The sequence below is a fragment of the Drosophila serrata genome, unplaced genomic scaffold (assembly GCF_035046125.1).
Source record: "Drosophila serrata isolate PLE 108 unplaced genomic scaffold, ASM3504612v1 contig_100, whole genome shotgun sequence".
In the NCBI taxonomy this organism is placed as follows: Eukaryota; Metazoa; Arthropoda; class Insecta; order Diptera; family Drosophilidae; genus Drosophila; species Drosophila serrata.
Window position 1 is genome coordinate 422,288 of NW_028256998.1, and position 19,787 is coordinate 442,074.

Here is a 19,787-nt window from a genome sequence, read left to right on the forward strand (position 1 = left end):
TGGCGAGTCGTGCGAGCACTTAAGCCGCTTTTGCCGCCTCTAATGGCAAACAGAATGCCTCCTCGGACGGCGGGATGATAAATTAGCGCTGACACTAAAACCCTGTTAGCCTCTCCGCACTATCATTGCTCATGTTGGGGCTTTAATCGCACTAGGATAGTTGCCCCTCAACCCATTCTACCCGCTGTACTCACCTTCCCAGGGACAGCCGACGATCTCGGCCCGCAGACAGACGGTGCGGTCGTACTGGCCATAAGGATAGATGCGTATCTTCGAGGCGAAGATGATTGGCTGCAGGGCATTCTCCACCTCGCTGTATGTGTTAATGTTGGCTGGAAGAATCTGCAAGAGAGTTGGGTTAGTTGGGGCTAACTTCGCAGCTTTACCTGCTGACACTTACCTCCTTGCCCTGGATATTCTTCCAGCGCTGCCACTTGTCGAAACCCGGCCGCCAGTACTCCAAGACATAGGCCTCGGTGTACTCCTGGCCCTGTCCTTTGCCGAATCTGCCCTGGGTGCGGATGGCGGTGATGACATGCGTTTGGAGCAGATCCACCTGCAGATACTCCTTGAGCGCGTTCGAGACCATGTGCTTGGGGCACCAGGCACCGCCATTATTATCGGTTTTCAGTCTGCAATGGGAGAGAAGGTTTGGGGAGGACTTTATTAATTAGGCTCCATCAACGGTAGCGGCGAAAACCAGTTGCATGGCCCCGTCGCCGATACATTTCTTATGAATTAATTGACACTAAGCGTACGGCACCGCACGGAGCCCCACCATATCGAACCCCAAACCCAGGCCCCAACCCCGCAGTTTGTGGTGCGCCGTCTGGCAGCCCGTCTCGTTCGTTAAGCTGTTTGCGGTTTTAGACACAGCAGGACGTTGTCTGTGTAATTAAGGATTAATTTAACCTACACCCGGATGGCAGACGGACGTGGCCTAACTTTAATCAATTTCCAAGCAGCGGAGGCTGTAAGTCGCATCGAAGGCATTGATATGTTGTTAACCACTCCCTCGCCGCTTTTCGGTTTATATTTCAATTAAGTTTTACATGCTTGATTGCGTTTTAGCCGCCTTAATGTCCGGCAATTACTCAGGGGCCTGCAAGCGACTAGGAGCGACTAGGCCTGGATTCACCTACCAGCGATCGGAGCGCAGTCGAGTCCATCTCGACTCCTGTCTCCGTTGGCTCCGTGGCAAATTGCTTCATTCGGTCGGTGGCTGTGCTGCCAGCGGGTTATTGGAATTGAATTCGATTGCGATATTTATCTAGTGGCCAACTTGGGGCCTTATGCTAATGTGCATGCTCCCGCGGAATTCGTTAATAATCTCTCCATGTCCCCGCCCCAGCCTGAGGCGGATGGCCATTTGTAATGTGCCTCTGCGTGAATTGAGACATCGTTTAGAGGCGCTGCTGCTGCCAGCCAGTGCCAGTGATGGAGTACCGAATTATCCAATTAATTCCTCGAACACACTTTCGACCTAGTCCGAATCTCAAAGTCCTTCACTGAATCCAGCCAAATTAGCATCCTTGGACGCTGTGCAATATTCATTACCAACTGCAATTACGCTCAAGTGCATAGATCAAAGTGGCTTCATCGGTGGAGATGGCTCTGGAAAATCCTAATAAGAGCGCTCCCACAGCCGGGCAAAAAAGGTCAATTTAATCTTCATAAAATTGCTTAGGTTCTCCTCCTTTCCTTTCGGTAGCCGGAGCAGAGTAAATAGCCAGAGGCCAGGCGAAACGAGAAACGAGGACTACGAGCAGGGAGCAAGGAGCGGACAAACATCATTTAAAATGCTAATATCCGCAGTTATGTGCATTTCAACTTGACTTTAATTATTGTTATTGCCAAAGTTAACAATCTGCGCCATCGTCGGCTGCTCATTTCCAGCGGCTGATGGACTGGCTAACTGCCTGACCGTGGTCCTGGTACTGGTCTCCTCTCGACCGATGGCTTCTAATCGGGCGCCGAAGGAGAAGGAGAAGGAGGAGGAGGTCTCGCATTTTTTCTCTCCTCTTGCTATTTGTAATATGTAAAAGGTTGTAAATTTAATGGCCTGACGGTTGCGGACGATGGGCGAGGTAATGAAAATCAAACAGCGCCAGCTGTCATTAAACTAATCTCCGTAATTCAATAGCCCCAGACGGGGCCACTAACCATCGGAGTAGTCCTCATCCCATGACATCCCGAGGGTCTTGCTTCCTCCTTGGTCGAATGAAGGGGTCTCTGCCTCTGCCGTTGCCTCTGTCCCGAAATGAGTTTCCGCGGAACTCTTCGTTTTTCGGGCTAGTTAGTCTAGTTAGGTAAGTGCGCGGCAGCCGCAAATTATAATGCTGCCTGCACTTTTGAACTTTGCTGGGGTTGGCCGGGTCTCCGTGAAACTTTCGGCTAAGCAAATTGCAGCTCGCCTGATTGGACCCGCCGCGGAGTCTTCGGGAGGGAATCGACAAAAGACAAAAGAAGAAAGTTGCCAGTGCTGCAGAGTTTCAGGAGTTTTGTGCCTGTCTGTGGCAGTGGGTTAAGTCCCTGGCCACCAAAGGGAAATTAGTTTAAGGTGGAAGTGGAATCGCGCAAAACTTTTGCCGAGAACCTCTCAAGTAGAGCACACTTTAATTAGAACTCCGAAGAGCAGAGACTTCAACTTCAACTCTAACTCTGAGTCCTTCTGTAAAACCTCCCTGAGACTTGATAAATACGTCTGCCGAGAATCCATTTCGCTTGCCATTAACTCCACAGTCACTTAGTCGCTCAGGAATCTCAGCCACACATCGCCTGTCAATCCAAGCCACTTGGTGGTTCCCATTCCCGAAACGACAGCCAGCATCCCACGACGATTCGCGATTCGTCGGATCAAAAAGGCCAGATCCAAGACGATCTCCATGGCTCCATGGAGTGAATCACACAAAAAAATAAGAGGAAAAGAAAAGAGGCTTTCTCAGGTGACTCTTCGCTTCGCTTTGCCTTTTTGGCTCAGCCTGCCCGCATTGCAAGCACATCAAATGTTAGTTGCAAGTCCCGATCTCGATTCCCCATTCCCTAGCCCTTTGTTTTAGCCTTTCTTCCATCGAGTCTTTAGTATAAATTCCGGTTAATCGCGGAAGGAGGAGAGCAACCAAGCAGACAAAATGTATTTTGTTTATCTGCGACGTGCTCATCACGCGTCGTTTTTGTGGTTTTACTTTAGTGCCGCCATAAAGGGTTAATGTTAATGATGCCTTTGTGGTGGTGCTGGTGGTGGTGGTGCTGGTGTGGTTCTGGTGCTTCGGTTGTCAGTCAGCCCTGCACTTGAGTGTTTTTTAAGTGCATGTCCATAAAGGCAGACAGCAAATTATTACGGGCAGAGCGAAATGAAGAAAGGCCAAGACCGGATCTTCGAGTGTGTCTGCATTGATTTCTGGCCCGTAACTCACGTGGTAATTGACATGTTTATGGGCCAGAATGGACTCCCCCAACCAGTGGGCATGAGATGGTGATGGTGTCATCCATCACGGCCAACGGCATGCAATTGCGAAACTTCCGCTTCAATCTCACAATTGCCCGCATTGCCCCACCTCGAGCTTCCTGTCCGCCGCTCAAGAGCTCTCATAAACTTTAATTCAAACGAAAATGCGTCAATAAAACGTAAACAAAAGGCGGAGAAAACCAAATAAAACTAAAGGCCTGCCAGAGAGCACCGCATGAACTCTTTGATCCACAAAGGGCAGGGGATAACCAGTTTGTGCATTTCAGAAATGGCATTTAATTAGCCGGCTGCCGGACTCTTTCTCCGACTGTCACATTCATTAAATGGCTGCCAGATCGCTCCGCTTGCATATTCTTGGATAGATACATAGATACATAGATTCATTGATGATCCCAAATAACCCTAAAGGGCGCTAGCCAAACAGCAAATATTTTCAACGCTGCTCAAGAGATATGCAAAACGAGTTACGCCGATATTTATTGAAATTGTTTATCTCCGCCGTTTTGTTTCTCGTGGATTTGGTATTTTTTCACGATCTAACTGTTTGTGTCATAACATAAATTTCGTTGTCAGAGCGGTGGCCAAAGTTTTTCGATTTTATAGACTTCGCCTTATCGGCTAATGAAGTTGTCTATAAAATTAGCAATTAAATGAACACGCCGGCCAGCGGCATTGCAGATAAGCCGCATCGCTTTCGTGGGGCAGCTGGGGGTTAAATGGTTAATGAGCCGGATGAGGCGGACTGAGTGGTCATAAAAGCTTCGCCTGGCCCCAAAATCTTTACCGCTGATCTCAGGAGATATCGATTGGTGGTGGTCCACGCAGGCTATTATATGCCCTCTGATTTCTGGGTTCTCTTTAAGACCTTCATTGGTATTTAGTAAACAATACAGTTTAAATTGAATAGTTAATCTATATATGTAGTCCGAGAGTGACGGCACATCTCTCTATTTACTCCGATTTCACCAGAACTTACCTTGCATGTTGAGGACCAACGAAGCCCGTATCGTGGGCTGAGCTCGCTGTGATTTGAGCATCTGTTATGGCCAACGACTCCATGCCCAGGGGCACATTGCATGTGGCTGAAAAGAGCAGAAAAATGAAAAAAATATGCTTGAATTTTAATTTCGTAAAAATGAGGCGAGCGTTAATTAATTACGATGGGAGCCACATGAAAGCGGACTGCACCATCCGCCCATCGAATCTATCAAAATAAGTCGAGCGTCAGTTTGAATTCCTTGACATCTGCCAGATAGGGAGACCCCGCGCAGCGTTTCATATTAAAGTAAGTATGAGGCCATGCCATTTGCCAAAGTCAACTCCTGACTGGCACAACGTCAACTACTTTGCTTAATTTATTGCCTACCAATTGCAACTGCTCCTTCGCTTTGCCTTTGAAATGGGAGGAGCAGTCTCCACATCTGACAGTCGCCTGCTGACATTTTCGCCAGAATCAACACTGATTTGACATGACTTTTGTTGCCCCGGCCCAGCAGGCCCTCCACGTACCAATCCCACTTTTGATCTCCACCAGCCCAAGGTGCGTGCATTCGTTTAGAAGTTTATAAATAAACACACACACACAGGGGCCAGTTTACCAGGAGGGAGAAGGTAGTAGGAGGAGAGCCTGGGGTAGCCAGTCAGCCAACCAATTCAAATTGAGCTTGTGGATGCGGATACTGAGCAAGTTCCAGTTCGTGATTCAGAGATGTGTTTGCAGCTAAGTGAAGGATTTAAGAATTGAAATCTTAAAGAACTTCAGAACTTTAAGCTTTTAAGTTGCCAGTTAGGAATAATTAAAAACCTATATCATATTAAAACCATATAAATTTACCATAAATTTAATTACTTATAGAAAACCCAGCAAATTATGAATGACCTATGCCTGATACGTTTTCTACTCTTTCTTGTTTCGATATTTTCCATCTCTGCTGGTTGTTCCTAGTGCCTTTTGCACTTGATTGGACTTGACAGTTGCCCAAGCTAAAGCCACTGAGACCCCAGGGTCCAGGCCTGGCTGGGTCAAAAGCCAGCAGACCCGAGATCTCGAGTACCACCAGCTCTCCTCACCCCATTGGATCTGGCTGCGACTGCGACAGTGCACTCACTGCATATTGCCAGTGCAGTCGCTTGGAAAATTGTTGCATGTTTTGCTAACTCAACTCGCTCCGATGTGTCTAGCCCCAGCAACAACATTGCCAGAGAGCTCCTTTGGCATGTGTTTGCTCTTCGGGGCGGAGGTGGGGCTGGGGCTAAGTGCAAATATTGCCAGCAGTCTGTTCTGTCCTGTCCTTCTTCGGGCTTTGAGTTTGAGTCCTCTCGTGCGGAGGCATCCGAAATGAACATGTTTATAGATTTGTATTTATGTATTTGGCTTGCTTGATTAACTATAAATATTATGGCAGAGGGATTTCACGTCTGAGGAGCAGCGGGCAGGCAGGCGGAGGGGCTATTGTGACAGATGAAGACGCCAGTGGAATGACTTCACATGAGTTCGACGATAAATATATTCATATACTTTTAGTCAGTAAAGCCCCGGCTTATTCACTCTTTTTTCTAACCAAAAAAAAAAAATGATGCCAATGGAATTCATTTCGGAAATCAATAAGCCAGGCCCTTCCAGTCCAATGGCCTCAGAATGGCCAAGTTTATGTACTTCCCATTCTAATGTAACTTCCTCTCATGCGGGCCCCACTCCCGGCAAAGGCCACCCCTGGGGGTCCTGTGTTGTCGCCAGAGAAGCCTCGTACAAATCGCATCGAATTTATGAACCGCTGACATGCCACGGCCATTGAAATTGGCCATAATCCTCAGCCGCGTTGCTATGGCTTCATTAAAACGTTCTCCCCAACTACCGGGCACTGGCTCTCTCTCTCTCTCTCTCTAGAGACGGCATAAAAATGTCAATATGCATATTAATGAGCTGGAGCTAAGTCCTCAGAGCCTCAGAGTCATGTGGGGGGACGAGGACGAACCAGGCTGCAACATGTCCGGCTGAGGGGCACCCTGGGGCGCACTCTTCTGGTTGCAGAACCCCAACTGAGCTGCCTGTCACTGGCCGGCGAAATGATGGGCCGCATAAAAATAGCTTTCAATGTCAATTAAAATAGATTTAGCCAAGTACGAGCACTGGTTCTCGGACTTCCCCCGCAGGCGACATAGACAAGCGTAATGATTGATTCGTGGTCCGACTTACTGACCCCACTCTTTGACCTCTCGACTTCCCGACTTCTCGCTTATTAAATCAATTCATCTCGCCCTTCCACTTACCAATATCGAAGGCTGCCGCTGTCGGCGTGTTGAGCATTGAGCAGCCACTGGCGATCATCAGCGCCCAGAGGCTAAGCGTCCATCGAGTGGATGCCATGGGGGCTGTGGAGCGGGTGGAGGGTCTCAGGCGGCCCTGGGCAGAGGCTGTGGGTGGTGGTGAGCGGGTTGGGTGGGAAAGGCACTGGCGGGAGAACATTATGATGCTGCTGGTGGTCGCTTCACTTGGCGACTTGAGCTTCATTTTGTGGTGACTCCAAGGTGGCAGTGAGATCTGTAAGGAGACAAAGATACAATGTTAGTTAGAAGCAAATTAAAATAAATGTACTGAATATGTGGTCGCTTTTGAATTAAACCCACCCACCTAAACCCCGCCTGCGAGTGCTGTCTGGTCAAGCAGAAAGTACACTTCGTTATCGCATCACTATGCTTTAACTGCGAACGAATCGGAAACTTAATTGACGCCGGATAAGCCAAAAACCAGCAGAATATGCAGCAGCCTGTCGTCATCGTCATCGTCATCGTCTCCGTCTCCATCTGCGTCTCTGGCTCCTTCTTCGTTTGACTTTTCCCTGGCCGACTCCTGGTCTGAATGAATGCAAAGTGAATGTGCGTGACGAGCAACAGCCGGGGGCTGGAGACCCGGAGGATGACTTTGTGCTTTTCATTTAGCATTATTTTGCAACAATTTCTGCAGTGGCAGACATGTGCGAGAGGAGCCGGGAGCGGCAAAGATGCCGTAGAAAGCGGCCAAAGCAAACAGCTCCACCCCCTCTCCCCCTCTGCTCGGTCTGGTTATCCATTCACCGACGACTAAGCCAGTTTGCGCTTTAACTTAACGCCGGCTGGCCAGGAAAAACCAGAACATAGAAGCAACGCCAGCTGGTGGAGCAATTTAAGGCAGAAGCTCCCCGAGAAAAACGTATTTAGCTTATGCAAAGCGTGCAGCGGAGTGGTAAAAAGGGACTAAAGGTGCGGCGCAAAAAGGCTGAGATATGATGAACGTGCCGCACACCCGCTCGCCCGGTTAGTCAGGCGGCAAAAAGGACATTCTAGGCTCTATGTTTGTGTTTAGTTTGCGAAATTTTCTTTTGATGTCTTTTAATTTTAATGAGTTGGGATGTGGACTAGGAGGCGGCGGCGGCAGCCCCAAGTAAAACTAATTAGAAGCGACAAGGGACTGAGGTGGGGTGAGGGTCAGAGGGAGTAGCTTGCCACTCCAGACTTCATTGTCCTGTTGGTGCCAGGTGTGCGGCATAAGAATCCCGCTCAGGTTACCAAGAAGCATACTTCTCCACTATGTCTCTCTGCTGATTTCCATCTAATAAATGTGGCCATATAGCGCAGCTCCTTGTTGTGTGTCTCTACATGTGAATGGGATGCCAAGGAAAACCCTATCCGGGCTACGAGGCATGCAAAAAACGTCTACGTCATGGGGCAATTTGTCACGCAGCTGCTGCTGCTGCTCCTCTCCAGTCAAACCACCCACTGCCCCACGTGTGCTGTGTGCTGCTCCATGCTCTTGTCGATAACTCAGCGCTTAATTGCTCATCTTTCAACGTCCAGCTCCGGCTTCAGCTCTGACTGCTGGCTCCTGGCTCCTGGCCCAGCGAGGAGCAATTATAAAAATTCTCCACGAGCTGGGAATGTCTGAAAAATGCTGGCTGTCATAGTTTCAGCTCGCTGCAGACACACGATGTAGGTTAAATTAATAGTGACACTTGGCGCTGCACCACCTGGCGGCGTCTTGGAACTGGCTTTCCCGTCGTCCAAGTTCCTGCTTTTCCGCCAGCGAGCAACTTTTGCCTGCACTCGATCGGCCGCGAATATTTCATAAATTGAAATGTACAGTTAGTTAATTACACGTTCAATTAGCTCCAAAAGAGTGGCATTAGCCACAGTTCGGAGTGCTGTCATTGAACGATTTATCGACTAATGGCTCATGATCATTGCAGGTTTGCTGGTTGCTGGTTGCCAGTTGAGAGCCACATAATAGCTGGCTTTTAAAGCGTCCCATAATCCGAGGCCAGTTGGGACCTTTAATTCCCTCTTAAGGTCCCGCACAATCTACCCCCACCCCACCCCGGGGCAGTCCAATTTAGTCAACTGATGGAAGGGACGCGGAGGCCATCAATCAAAAAAGTTTCCATTTTAAATGTCAACACATTCCCACAGCCCCCACTCCTGGTCGGAGCGTGGAGCGTGGGGCACGGAGGAACTTTCTATGGCCGCCCAGATTGGGAGTCTCGAGAACTAAAACAAATTGCTGCCGAGCGCTAAAATTTAAACATCAAACTCTGTATGTGTGTATGTGCTGGGCGGACTTCCTGATTAACCCGAAAAGGGAGAGGGCAGCAGAGATTGCCTGGCGCAGAGTAAAAATCCGGCAAATAGCAAAAATACCAGCAACCAAATTGATTAATTGACGGAGCACAGTTTTTCATGGAAAAGAATCTGGAGCGCGCATCAGGCGTACTCTCATCCATATAGACATATACATATATACATATGTATATATATATATTCGTATATAGTAGGCCACATGGCCCAACACAATTTGCATAAATCGAAACACAAAAGCGAACTGCGAGCTGCGAGCTGCTGCGCTGGAAATCGGGAGCGAAAGATATTTATCTTGTTCAGTGTCAAATTAAGTTGATCAATTAAGCAATTGACGTCGGAGTGAAAAATGCACAGCCAGAGTTTGCTGAAAGGGCGGTGTACAGAGCTTAATGCGACTTTTGAACACACACTTGCAACACCCAACAACACACACTTACAACAAGTGACGCAGATTGCACAGGATGGGAATGGGTTGGTGTTGGTGTTGCTCGTGTTGGGACTGGGGACTTGGGACCCTTGCTAGTGACAATTTCTGTCAATTCAGCGGCGCTAATCAAGCAAGAGACAGCCAAGCATTTAAATCGGGTGCAGCAGCTGGCAGGGAGAGAGGAGTGAGGCCACTAAGTTGGGACTGGGACTAGACAAATTGGCTGCGATTGCAACGGGATGGCTGGGGCAGGGACTTGCCTCAAAGCCAACGACATGCGGGCAGGTTCCGCAACGCAGGCGGCAGACAGCCAACGTCATATAATCCATCAACTCTGCAGACAGTTGCAACAGCAGCAGAAACAGAAGCAACGGCGACGACTCGCATTTCCCTCAGTTGTAATCAAATCAAATGACATTGCAGACGTACAGGCAGAAGAAACTTTGTAGGAAGGCAGCCATGGCCAGGAACCACCTCCAGAAAGGGGGACCCATTCCCAGTTCGCTTCTCCTCCGGCCATTGTCACATTTGATGGCCAACACTTTTGATGATTTAATAATGGCTCGGCCTGGAGGAGAACCGGGACTTAGTTGCGTGCAAGTGGACTAGAAGGGATTTAATGGTGTATGGGACAGTGAGAACCAAAGGAAATCCTCTCGACAAAACCCGGAAGAGCACAGCGTAGACATCAAGTCCCGACGGAACAAAAGGCCCGAACCATGAAGAACCATCGATATCCAGTCAGGCGGCAGCAACACACTGCTATATACCCCTGCCCGCTCCCACTTTAAGTCGGGCCTTCAATAAAAAATTTGCATAGCAGTCACAAAACCAAAGACAGTTGACAACTTTTTTATTTGCCCCGTCGTCTGGGTGAAAAGTCGCCTGCCTTTCCCCGCGTGACGCATTTGTCTATTATTGTGACAGGCTCGAAGGCTCGAAGAGCTCTCGACGATGCGAGACGCTTGAAGGGCCTGCCGGCGCGTCGGCAGAAGGCAGGAGGTAGGAAAGGGGGCCACTTAAAGCCTGTTTCTATCGATTTTCGAATGGCAAACATTCAGCCAAGTTCATTAAAGTCACATCAGAGGCGGAAGTACCAGCCGGGCTGCCGCTTTCGAAACCACAAATAGACACAGCTACAGCGGCGGGAACAACAAACAAACGGAGCGGCCACAAATCAACGCCTAACCGCAGGGGCGGTTGGGGGGCGGAAGGACCCCCGGCAGAAGGACCGAAAAAAGGCGACGCCGCCATTTTGTCTGTCCTCCGTCGTCGTCGTCGGCCATTAAATATGCAAAAAGCAACATGCGAAAAAAGTGTTGCATACTTTTAGTTGCTGCGTCAAACCGCAAAAAGGCAGCAGAGAAGCGAAGCGCCCAACAGGAAGCCGGAAAAATAAATAGAAGGAAGGAAGAGAAGAGAGCTGCCACCTTTTGTCCTGCCCACCATTCCTCCTCCTTCTCCTCCTCCTCCATCTCCTATTTCCCTTGCTTTCTCTCTCCTTGTCAGGATTTTCCTTGCCGTCTCGCTTTGGTCTCCTTCGCGAGCCATTCATTAGCATAGACATAGAGAAGCAATATTGAATTTCTATGCCAGTGTGAGTGTGAGTACCAGGAGGCGGGGGAGGCGTGTGAGGTCGCAAGGTTGCGAAAAAATGTTTCACGCTTTGGTGAGCTGAGGAAATCACAACGGGGCAGTGGAGCGTGAGAAGGGCAAGGCAGGCGCTGTACCAGGAGCAGAGATGGGTTTTGCTAAAGGGCCGAAGGGTAGAGAGGGGAGAGAATGGGGTCCTGACAGGCTCAAGCAGCGCCTGGGGATCAAATTAGTTGAGTTTTTTGAAAAGAATGCGGCAAATTCTAGACTTTATGCATGATAAGTGGCGAGTAAAGTGCTCGCTCGGCAAGGGGTTCCAGTCGTAGCAACGGGAATATGAGAGGACAAAGCTGGAGCTGGAGTAGGAGCAGGAGCTGAAGTAGCAGACCGACAGTCGTCGTCGTCGTCGTCGTCACATGTCAGTTAGGCAAACAGGAAGTGGAAAACGAGGAAGCGCAAGGATATTGACAGCAGCTACCCAGAGGAACGGGTAACGAGAGAAGGAGGAGCACATGACGAGAAGTGATCGGAGTGCTTTGGAAGCAATCACCGTAACAGGGAATCAATATACATAATTACAGAATCAAATTAACGTAGTAAGCAAGCAAGAGGCTTCTTTGACAACATTTATTTCCTCGTTATCTGCATCCAAAAATAATATAATGCCATCGATTAAATTCGCGACAAGATCATACAGAGGCACTTATCCCCACGGGAGGTGCACTGTCTACCTTTTCCGAATTCCTAAAGGCTTCAAAGGCATTCCCCTTGGGACGGAGGCAGGGGGCCTTGGTCCATCAAAGCGGATCTCTCTCGTCTGGCTGTCACCCCACCGCGGTCGGACCACTCAGGTCTGTCAATTGAAGAAGCTGCTTTAGCGTAACTTTGCCCAGCTCAAGGCACATCCTGTTACCCGCTTTGTCTGCGGTTTGTCATCGTCCACATTGTCATCGTCGGCGGCGTCGTGTGTGGGCCTCTAAAGGAATTTTTATGAATTATAAGCGAGGCTTCTCCACACAAAAAAGAGAGAGAGAAAAAACTGAACGGCGAAATATGCAAAAATGTTTTTTGAAAACATTTTCAGAGGAGGATGACAGCGACAGCCAGCGACATTGACAATGAGGCGGTAGTAAGTGGCTGCCAGTCGCGCTCAACAACAAAGCGCTGATTGACAGGAGGGCTCACACAAAGGGGTAGCTTCGGCTGGGGGCAGCCCTCCTTTCAGGGCGGAGGGTTGGATGCCGGCACACACAGATGCAGCCAGCAGCGAGCAGACAGTCGTTAGGCCGATCAACGGAGCGTGGCCAGGACATGTGGGCTGAGGACTTGAGCTCTCGCTCAAGCCCTATCGATTTTTCGTATTATAATCGGACCCAGCGCGGTCCGGGCTCTCCGATTTTCGTATTTTCGGGTTCAATGTGCAAATGCAGATGCGACTCGACGGGTTGGTTCGGTCAATCCCATTCCCATTCCCATGTGCAGGCATTGCTTTTCGGCTGTTGCTGCCGCCATCCAGACAAATTTAGCAACGCTTGATTAATTTTTACGACGCGCCCTGTAAGTGAAAGAAGCAACAGAGCTGGGGAAGCCCCTGGTCTCATCCGCCCCCGCCAGGTGAGCCCGCAGATGAGGTACAAGGAGCTCTGCTCATCAGTTGTTCGCTCGTTATGACAGACCCGGCGCATTTAACAAATGATTGCCATAACTCAAATTATAGTTAATCACGCAGTTGGACTCTGTTTACCTTGCCTGAATGTTGTGGGGGTCTGCTGCACGTGGCTCAATGTTTTTGTGGGGACTTCGTTTTGAAATCAGACATGTACGAATAGTACTTCCAGCAAAGCAATTATGTCACAGCCGCTCCATTTGGCCAGGCCGGGACAGCGGTTCTTTAACGGCACCCGGAACAGGCGGCGAGTTGAAAAACAATCGTTTGGGGTTCAGAGCTTGCGGGTTTTGTGGTCATAAAGCCGACCGACAGAGCTTTCGGGCTGCTGTTTGCCCCCGCCGTTGCAGGAAGCCTTTATTAGCCCTGGGCCTAAACATATCTTAAACAAGGTAATGGACATTAACCGAATGGGTCGCCAAGCCGGATAAGTGACTGCTACTTGAGGGCCAGTGGTTAGATTCGCATGGAGCGTAACTCGGTGAAGGCATGCGACACACAGCACACAAAGGGAAATAAATAAATAATTTATGTATTTATCAAGTTGGATATAGTGATTGCTACCAAAAAGTGACTATGCATGTTATTGAAACCAGTTTCTGAAAGGGGGGGTTAATTTCGTCTTGTATTTACTTTCTGGAAAGAGCCCAGGGAATTTTCCCTCCTACTGATAGACCATCGCCATCGCTTTTCAGCTCAATTACATTCTGTGGAACCAGAGTTCCCGCTTAACCCTTTCATCTCCCAGCTGCCGCTCACTCCCAAACGGGACGAACAACAACATTTACCACTTAACCCTCTGAAAAGAACCCATTTGATGCTCTAATTACGCCAACATGTTGTCCATTTGATAAAAACCCTTGATGCTAGAGGGTGACCTGAATGACAAGTTTGGCTAGCAGCATTTCTGACACCTGGCGTGTGGCCCTCAACGATTTCCCCAGGGAGCGAGAACGGGCTTGGCCAGCTCTGCAAAGCCCTTAAATTGGCCGACTAAGCGGGAACAAGCTTGGCATTTGCTATCTGAATGTGTTGACTGTGAAGAATTGAGTTGCATGTGTGACACAACTTTGTCAGCGAGCCCTGATTAATGAGCCAAGTCGAGCCAAGCCGGGCTCCGTTGCACATGAGTCCGATCTGGGTGATATTTACCCCCGCGATTCATGCATTTTGGCAACTTAGAACTTAATTACCAAACCAAATTATTTGTGTCGCATCTTCGCCTGAGCAGAGACTTCCCGCATTTTGATGGATTCGTGGGCTGGGCTGTGCTGGGCTGGGTTTGGCCAGATAATGGAACGGGAACTGGGGCTAGCCCTGGTTTCGGGATCGGGGCTAATGACGCTTCATTGCTTTGTGATGCGTAAAATATTTGAATGACGACGACGATGGCTAATTTCGACCCAAGCAAATGTCGGCGACTTGCTCGAATGCCTCCGGCGACTGAGTATTCACTCAAAATGCAGCTAGCGATCAAAATGATGATCAGACAAAGAAGGAGAAGCGCGGAGCATGCGGGAAGCCATCGTCAAGTTGATGAGCGGCTATTCATTTCCGCCGCTGTGCATTCGAGGGGCAACTTTGTCTTCAGAACACACACACACACACTCACTCACACACAGTTTATATGCTCTCCTCGGCTCGATCGCAATTTCGCGCAGTGAACTGTAACCGAGAGTTAATTAGCTCGACGAAATCGTCGCCATAATAGTCGCATCTAGGGGCACTCCAAAGTTATTTACATACAATACATATGGAAAGCGGAGAAGGTCGAGATAAGGGTCGAAGTCACAAGGAAGTCAGGCAGGAAATCACAATGTTTGTGAGGTCCAACTGGACAGAGAAGGAAAAGGGTTTGCCCTGAGAACCCATCGAAAAATGTTGATGGATCGAAGGGCAAAAGGGAGCCAAGGAAGATACATTTTTCCCATTTCCCTTTGGCCTTACGCTAACCCAGCTTTTCTTCCACAGTTTTCTGGCTCCTGACAGCTGGGAAATATTTGAGATACTTTAACACACACAGAACTTTTTTTATTTGTTTGTAACTAATTAGAGGCGGTAACATAGAAGCGACCACAAAGTTGCCTTTAAACCTCGCTATACAATAAAACAGTCAACAACAGCAGCTATAAGGCTGGCGCCTAGTCATTACACCAAAAATTCTCAACAACATGCCAAGCAGCTTGAAAACTCGCACTGGCCACGGATTCGGATACATTTGGCTACTTTGAGGAAAGCAACACTTGAGCGTTTGGTTTTTTTTTTCCTTTATTTTTCACAAGTACCCGAGCAGCCAAAGTTATTTTACAATTTCACACAAGCATAAGGCAGCACAAGAGGCCAAAATAAAAAACTAAAACACACACACACACCAGCTAAAAGACAATAAAAACAGAAACAAAAAACAAGAAACGGGAAAAAAGGCCACTGGGGGCAGAAACGAATTACATATTTCTGTTGGGAATGCCGCCAGGGAGGGGCGTTGCACAAATTGAAGAAATTGTGGCACCTGTGCGCCGTCTTTGTGTCCGTATCTGTATCTTTGTATCTGTATATTTGTATCTTTGTTTCTTTGTATCTGTATCTTTGTATCTGTATCTGCACAAGTATCTGAACTTGTAGCTGGAGCCGCCTTCGCTGGCGAGCCAAACAAATAAACTTGCGGCCAAGTTATGACAGTCGACTGCTGCCACTGTCGAGGGCCACAGGAAACATTATTCTTGGTTAGATGCTAATTAATTAGAAGACGCGGAGGAGGAGGAGGAGTGGGAGGCCAGCCGGGGGCCATTTTCGGTGGCACTCATGTGGGAAGCGACACACGCAGGAAAAGCGCCTAAAATGCAAACGAGAATGACATTTGCTGGGGCAGCTCCACTCCTCCAGTGCCTGTGACAGGTATAAATTATATTGATTGGGGTTTTCGTCAGCCTCCAAGAAATTAGGTTAAATGGAAAAGAAGACACTAATATTGATTGTGGCACCAAGAAGAAGATATTTTTAAACGCACTCTGAGGCATCACTTAACGATTTGAAATGCAAACAAAAACCACTACAAGTACGTGCCTCAAATATTTAACATGGGATTTCACAATTGCAAAGTGCATTTCATTAAACTGCATACATCGTTTAAAATATTTATAAGCCTAGTTTGGCAAATAATAAAATTTCATGACACACAAAACGGAATTTAATTGAATGTGACGGATTTGATTTGGCTTTGGCAATAAATCACAGAAAATTAAATTGTTTTATAAAGAAAACATTGTGTGTTTGCTGGCCATTACTCTGGCATTTATTTTTGCTCTAATATAAGAGAATATCTCTTCCAATTACATATATTTTCACTGAACTCCTTCCCCATCATCATCATAATAAAACAAGCAATTACAAGCCCCAACTTGTGCCAATAAAAGAAAATATCATAATCGACCACGAAATCTTTTCTCAGAGATATTACCATAATGACTGCTCCCCAAATGGCGCCTTCGGGCAGATCGAGCTCGATCCCAAGCCCCTTTTGGGAGACTCAACCGCCTGCTACCAACTTGTTTACACAAATTTTAATTGGTGTAATTATGATTTTTACACGAAATTAATTATGCATGCGCGATTGCGCGTCTGCATCTTCCATCATCCATCTCAATATCCAATGCCGTTTCTAAACAAGGGTAAAATCGTGAAACTTATTTACTGGAGGCAAAAGAATGAAGAGGAGGAAAGCGAAAGCGAGGCTGGGGAATTTTAATTGCCAAGCATATTTCCATCAATTACCCCGCTGAGCAGAAGCACTAGCAGCAGCAGCAGGAAAAATTATGAAATACAGGGCCGACCTCGTTGTCTGCTCAGAGAAGTGTGAAGTTTCCAAAGCCGCAAGACGATGGGGCACACAACTGCATCTCGCAGATAAGAATCTGTGCAAGAAAGAGATATTTCTTGGGGAATGAGATCTTTCTTTCTTCTAGCCTCTGATAAAGTCACGGGAAATGGGAAATTTTCTGTCTAGGTTTTTACGACCTCAGTGTTTGGTGCTGCCGTTTGTATCCATAAGATACAGCAGGTTATTTTGATTAGCCCAAGATGTTGACAGTTTGACTCTTTGTTAATTTGTGTTTAATTAATGATTTGAGGGGACCGCCACCGCTAGGGAAAATGGGTTAAACGCGTCGGGAATGCGAGCAATGCGGAGAAACAAACATCCGGAGAGAACCGAAACTTGTGATTATGTTGGAGAATTATTTCATAAAAAATCGGTCTTAATTTGAAATCTTTTTTCCTCAAATTCTTTTGCTAATTGACCGAAAAAACTTGTTTCTGTCGAGTTAATTGGTTTGTCTGCGACTGAATATTTATTTATGCAATTTTGTCTTTGGCATAATCCTGTTTATTTACATAATTGCCGTCGGCTTATCTGTGTCACTTTTCAGCGAGCATCAAGTGCAGCCGTAAATCGAACTTCATTGACGTTTTGTTTTTTATTTTTTTGCACAGCCTTTCACAAATCTACGAATGTCCGGGAACCGACCAAACACCTTTTTCCGTGCCCAACTCACCTAGGTTTTTGTAGTTTTAAATTCGATTTTTGTGCTGATTGTAATCCGCAGTGGGGTCGAAAAAGGTCGTGCGCGTTGGAAAACACTTTCTGTAATTTGTTCACTGGGCCACAAATCTGATCTTTGTATTTTTGTATCTGTTTCTTTTGCTAAGGCCACTTTCCGCGCGGCTGTTCCGGCAGCCTCTTTTACGCGGCACACTTCACCACACACATTGCCCCGCTTTGATGGCGCCCAATTGTGTTGCACAATTGCCGCATCCTGGCCACCTTTTAAATCTTCGTTCCGATTCCGCACTCCGATCCTTTACGATCCGATTCTGTTTTAGATTCTTATTCCGATACCGATACCGACTTCCGAAATGTTTATGTCTTGAGAGCTGAGTACTGAGAGCTAAGACCTGAAAGATACGCGGCGCGGTTGCAAAGCAAGAGCGTTGTTGTCGAGTGCCGGGATGAGACTGAAACTGAACTCGGTGGTGCGACTGAACGACTGAGCGACTGAACGACTAGATTGCTGCTTCTTGTAACGCGAACGAAGGCTGACGAGCGTTTGAATCGGGCCGACTGCTGCAATGGACTCCAGAGCCACCACCGCCATTGCCTGTCGTTCGGGTGCACTATGGGACGAGCAACCACTTTTTGTGCCAGAGACTATTATTTATACAATGGGTAAACTATAAATTGTACCTTGCGATTTTAAATATAAACTTTATTAGGACAAAAGACAACAAATATTAAAAAAGAGTATACCAAAGTGGTTGAAAAATAATACTAAAACAAAAAATGTTCAGACAAGTTTTAAATCTTTCTAATCAGTTGTCACGGTCGTATACGTGATTTTTTCATATGAATATTTGTATAGAAAAAGAGGCAACATATTTGCAAAACATTTATTATATTCTAGAAAATATTAGACATATTACAATAATTAAATAAAATCTGATTTGACCATAAATAGTGTTTTTTTGTCCCATAGTGGAGTGTGGGTTGAATGTGGATGCTAAGAGCGAAGGCAAAGAGCGCTCGGGTCAGGGGTTGTTTGTTACAGAGAGCGCTTCGTTGAGTGCTCCGGCAATAAACTCTCTTCTGTGGACTCTGTGTGGTTCGCATCTCAGGTGCATTGGTTGCACTTCTTAAAAAAAAATAATATATAAAGAATACAAATTCATGAACTTCACAATTTTGTGCAATTATCCAAGTTATGTTTATAAAATAATAAAAAAAAAAATTAATATACAAATGAAAAACCTGGCAAGAATCAGTCTCTCTAGCTGGCACTCCGCGCAGTGCTAGGAGAGTGGCAATCACCTGCCCAGGCAACTCACCTGTCCGCTTCAAACTCCATTCGCAACTCCTCATTAAGAGAGCTCTCTTTTGAAGTACACACTCTTTTGGAGTTTGGTATAAGAGTTTTCTTTGCCATGGCGTTTCATTTCACTGCCGGAACAATTGGGTAACGAGCGGAACACAACAAAGAGCAAATTTGAACTGTTGATTTGTTTTTACTTTCGCCGCGGCACTCTCTTTTTTCCCTCTTTTAAGGGGTTGTCACCTTCTCCAGGTTTTTGGTTCCATCACTTTTCACTCACTTAGAAAAATTATAATTAATTATATTAATTATAATCATGAGATAATGTATTAAATAATCATAATTACAGAACCTATTTATGATTAAGCCTTAAATAAAAATGTAATTGAGTATTCTTATTTAGTTATTATTTATTGATTCTTTTATTATTTAATGATTAAAAAATCAAAACTTAAATGATAAGAATAAAATTATCTTACACGAATAATTGGTCTATAGCTTCACAATATTTAATATAAAATAATATAATTTAATTGAAATACTTACCTAAAATAATAATCTAGATAGCATTCAAATAATCCTAATTTCAAATATAAATAAATGGTGTATGATTTAAAATGTATTTATATAAAAAAAAAACTCAATACTAAATTAATTGCTTATGGTAAAACTTAAGCTTATCCTAAGCATTATTTAAGGGCTTTACTTAAAGGTATTTGTGTGTTCCCTTTCCTATCATGACATATCCCACCGAGCTACAGATAAATGTTTGAGATTCCTTTGCCTCGTCTGATGAATTTCGAATAGTTTCGCTCGCATTACTCAAGATACACAGCCGGCGGTGAGATGCAGATGCAGATACATTTCGCTGTGCGTAACACGCACCGCAACTTGTCATAATGCAACATTATGGCCCAGAGACTTGGCCCGGTCGAGATTTTCCCGCAGAGAGGGGAAGCGTGGTAGGAACACCGATCTTGTCATGATTTATTGACGCCTCGGTTCGATGGTGCGATACAAGGTTCGAGAGTCCAAATCTGCGGTGGATTGGGGAGTTAACATTAATTGAAAGGGACTTGTAGATGGTATCGCAGGTCGGTTAATGATATCGCTGGCTCGCGCCTGATTGATTGGTAGCACGTTTGTACATAGCTGAGAAGG

At 46.6% G+C, this 19,787-nt stretch overlaps 1 protein-coding gene across 1 annotated transcript in view; it reads right to left on the reverse strand.

Annotated features, from left to right (window-relative positions):
* Positions 1-17,810, reverse strand: part of LOC110185642 (uncharacterized) — a 32,654-nt gene extending 14,844 nt beyond the window's left edge. Inside the window, exons 1-5 of the mRNA XM_020954599.2 lie at positions 17,316-17,810; positions 6,740-7,010; positions 4,446-4,551; positions 401-632; positions 195-342 (exon numbers count right to left, since the gene is read on the reverse strand). Of these exons, the coding sequence (XP_020810258.2) occupies positions 195-342; positions 401-632; positions 4,446-4,551; positions 6,740-6,980 (727 nt within the window). The 5' untranslated portion in view covers positions 6,981-7,010; positions 17,316-17,810. The remainder of the gene's footprint in view (positions 1-194; positions 343-400; positions 633-4,445; positions 4,552-6,739; positions 7,011-17,315) is intronic.
* Positions 17,811-19,787: the final 1,977 nt, after the last annotated feature.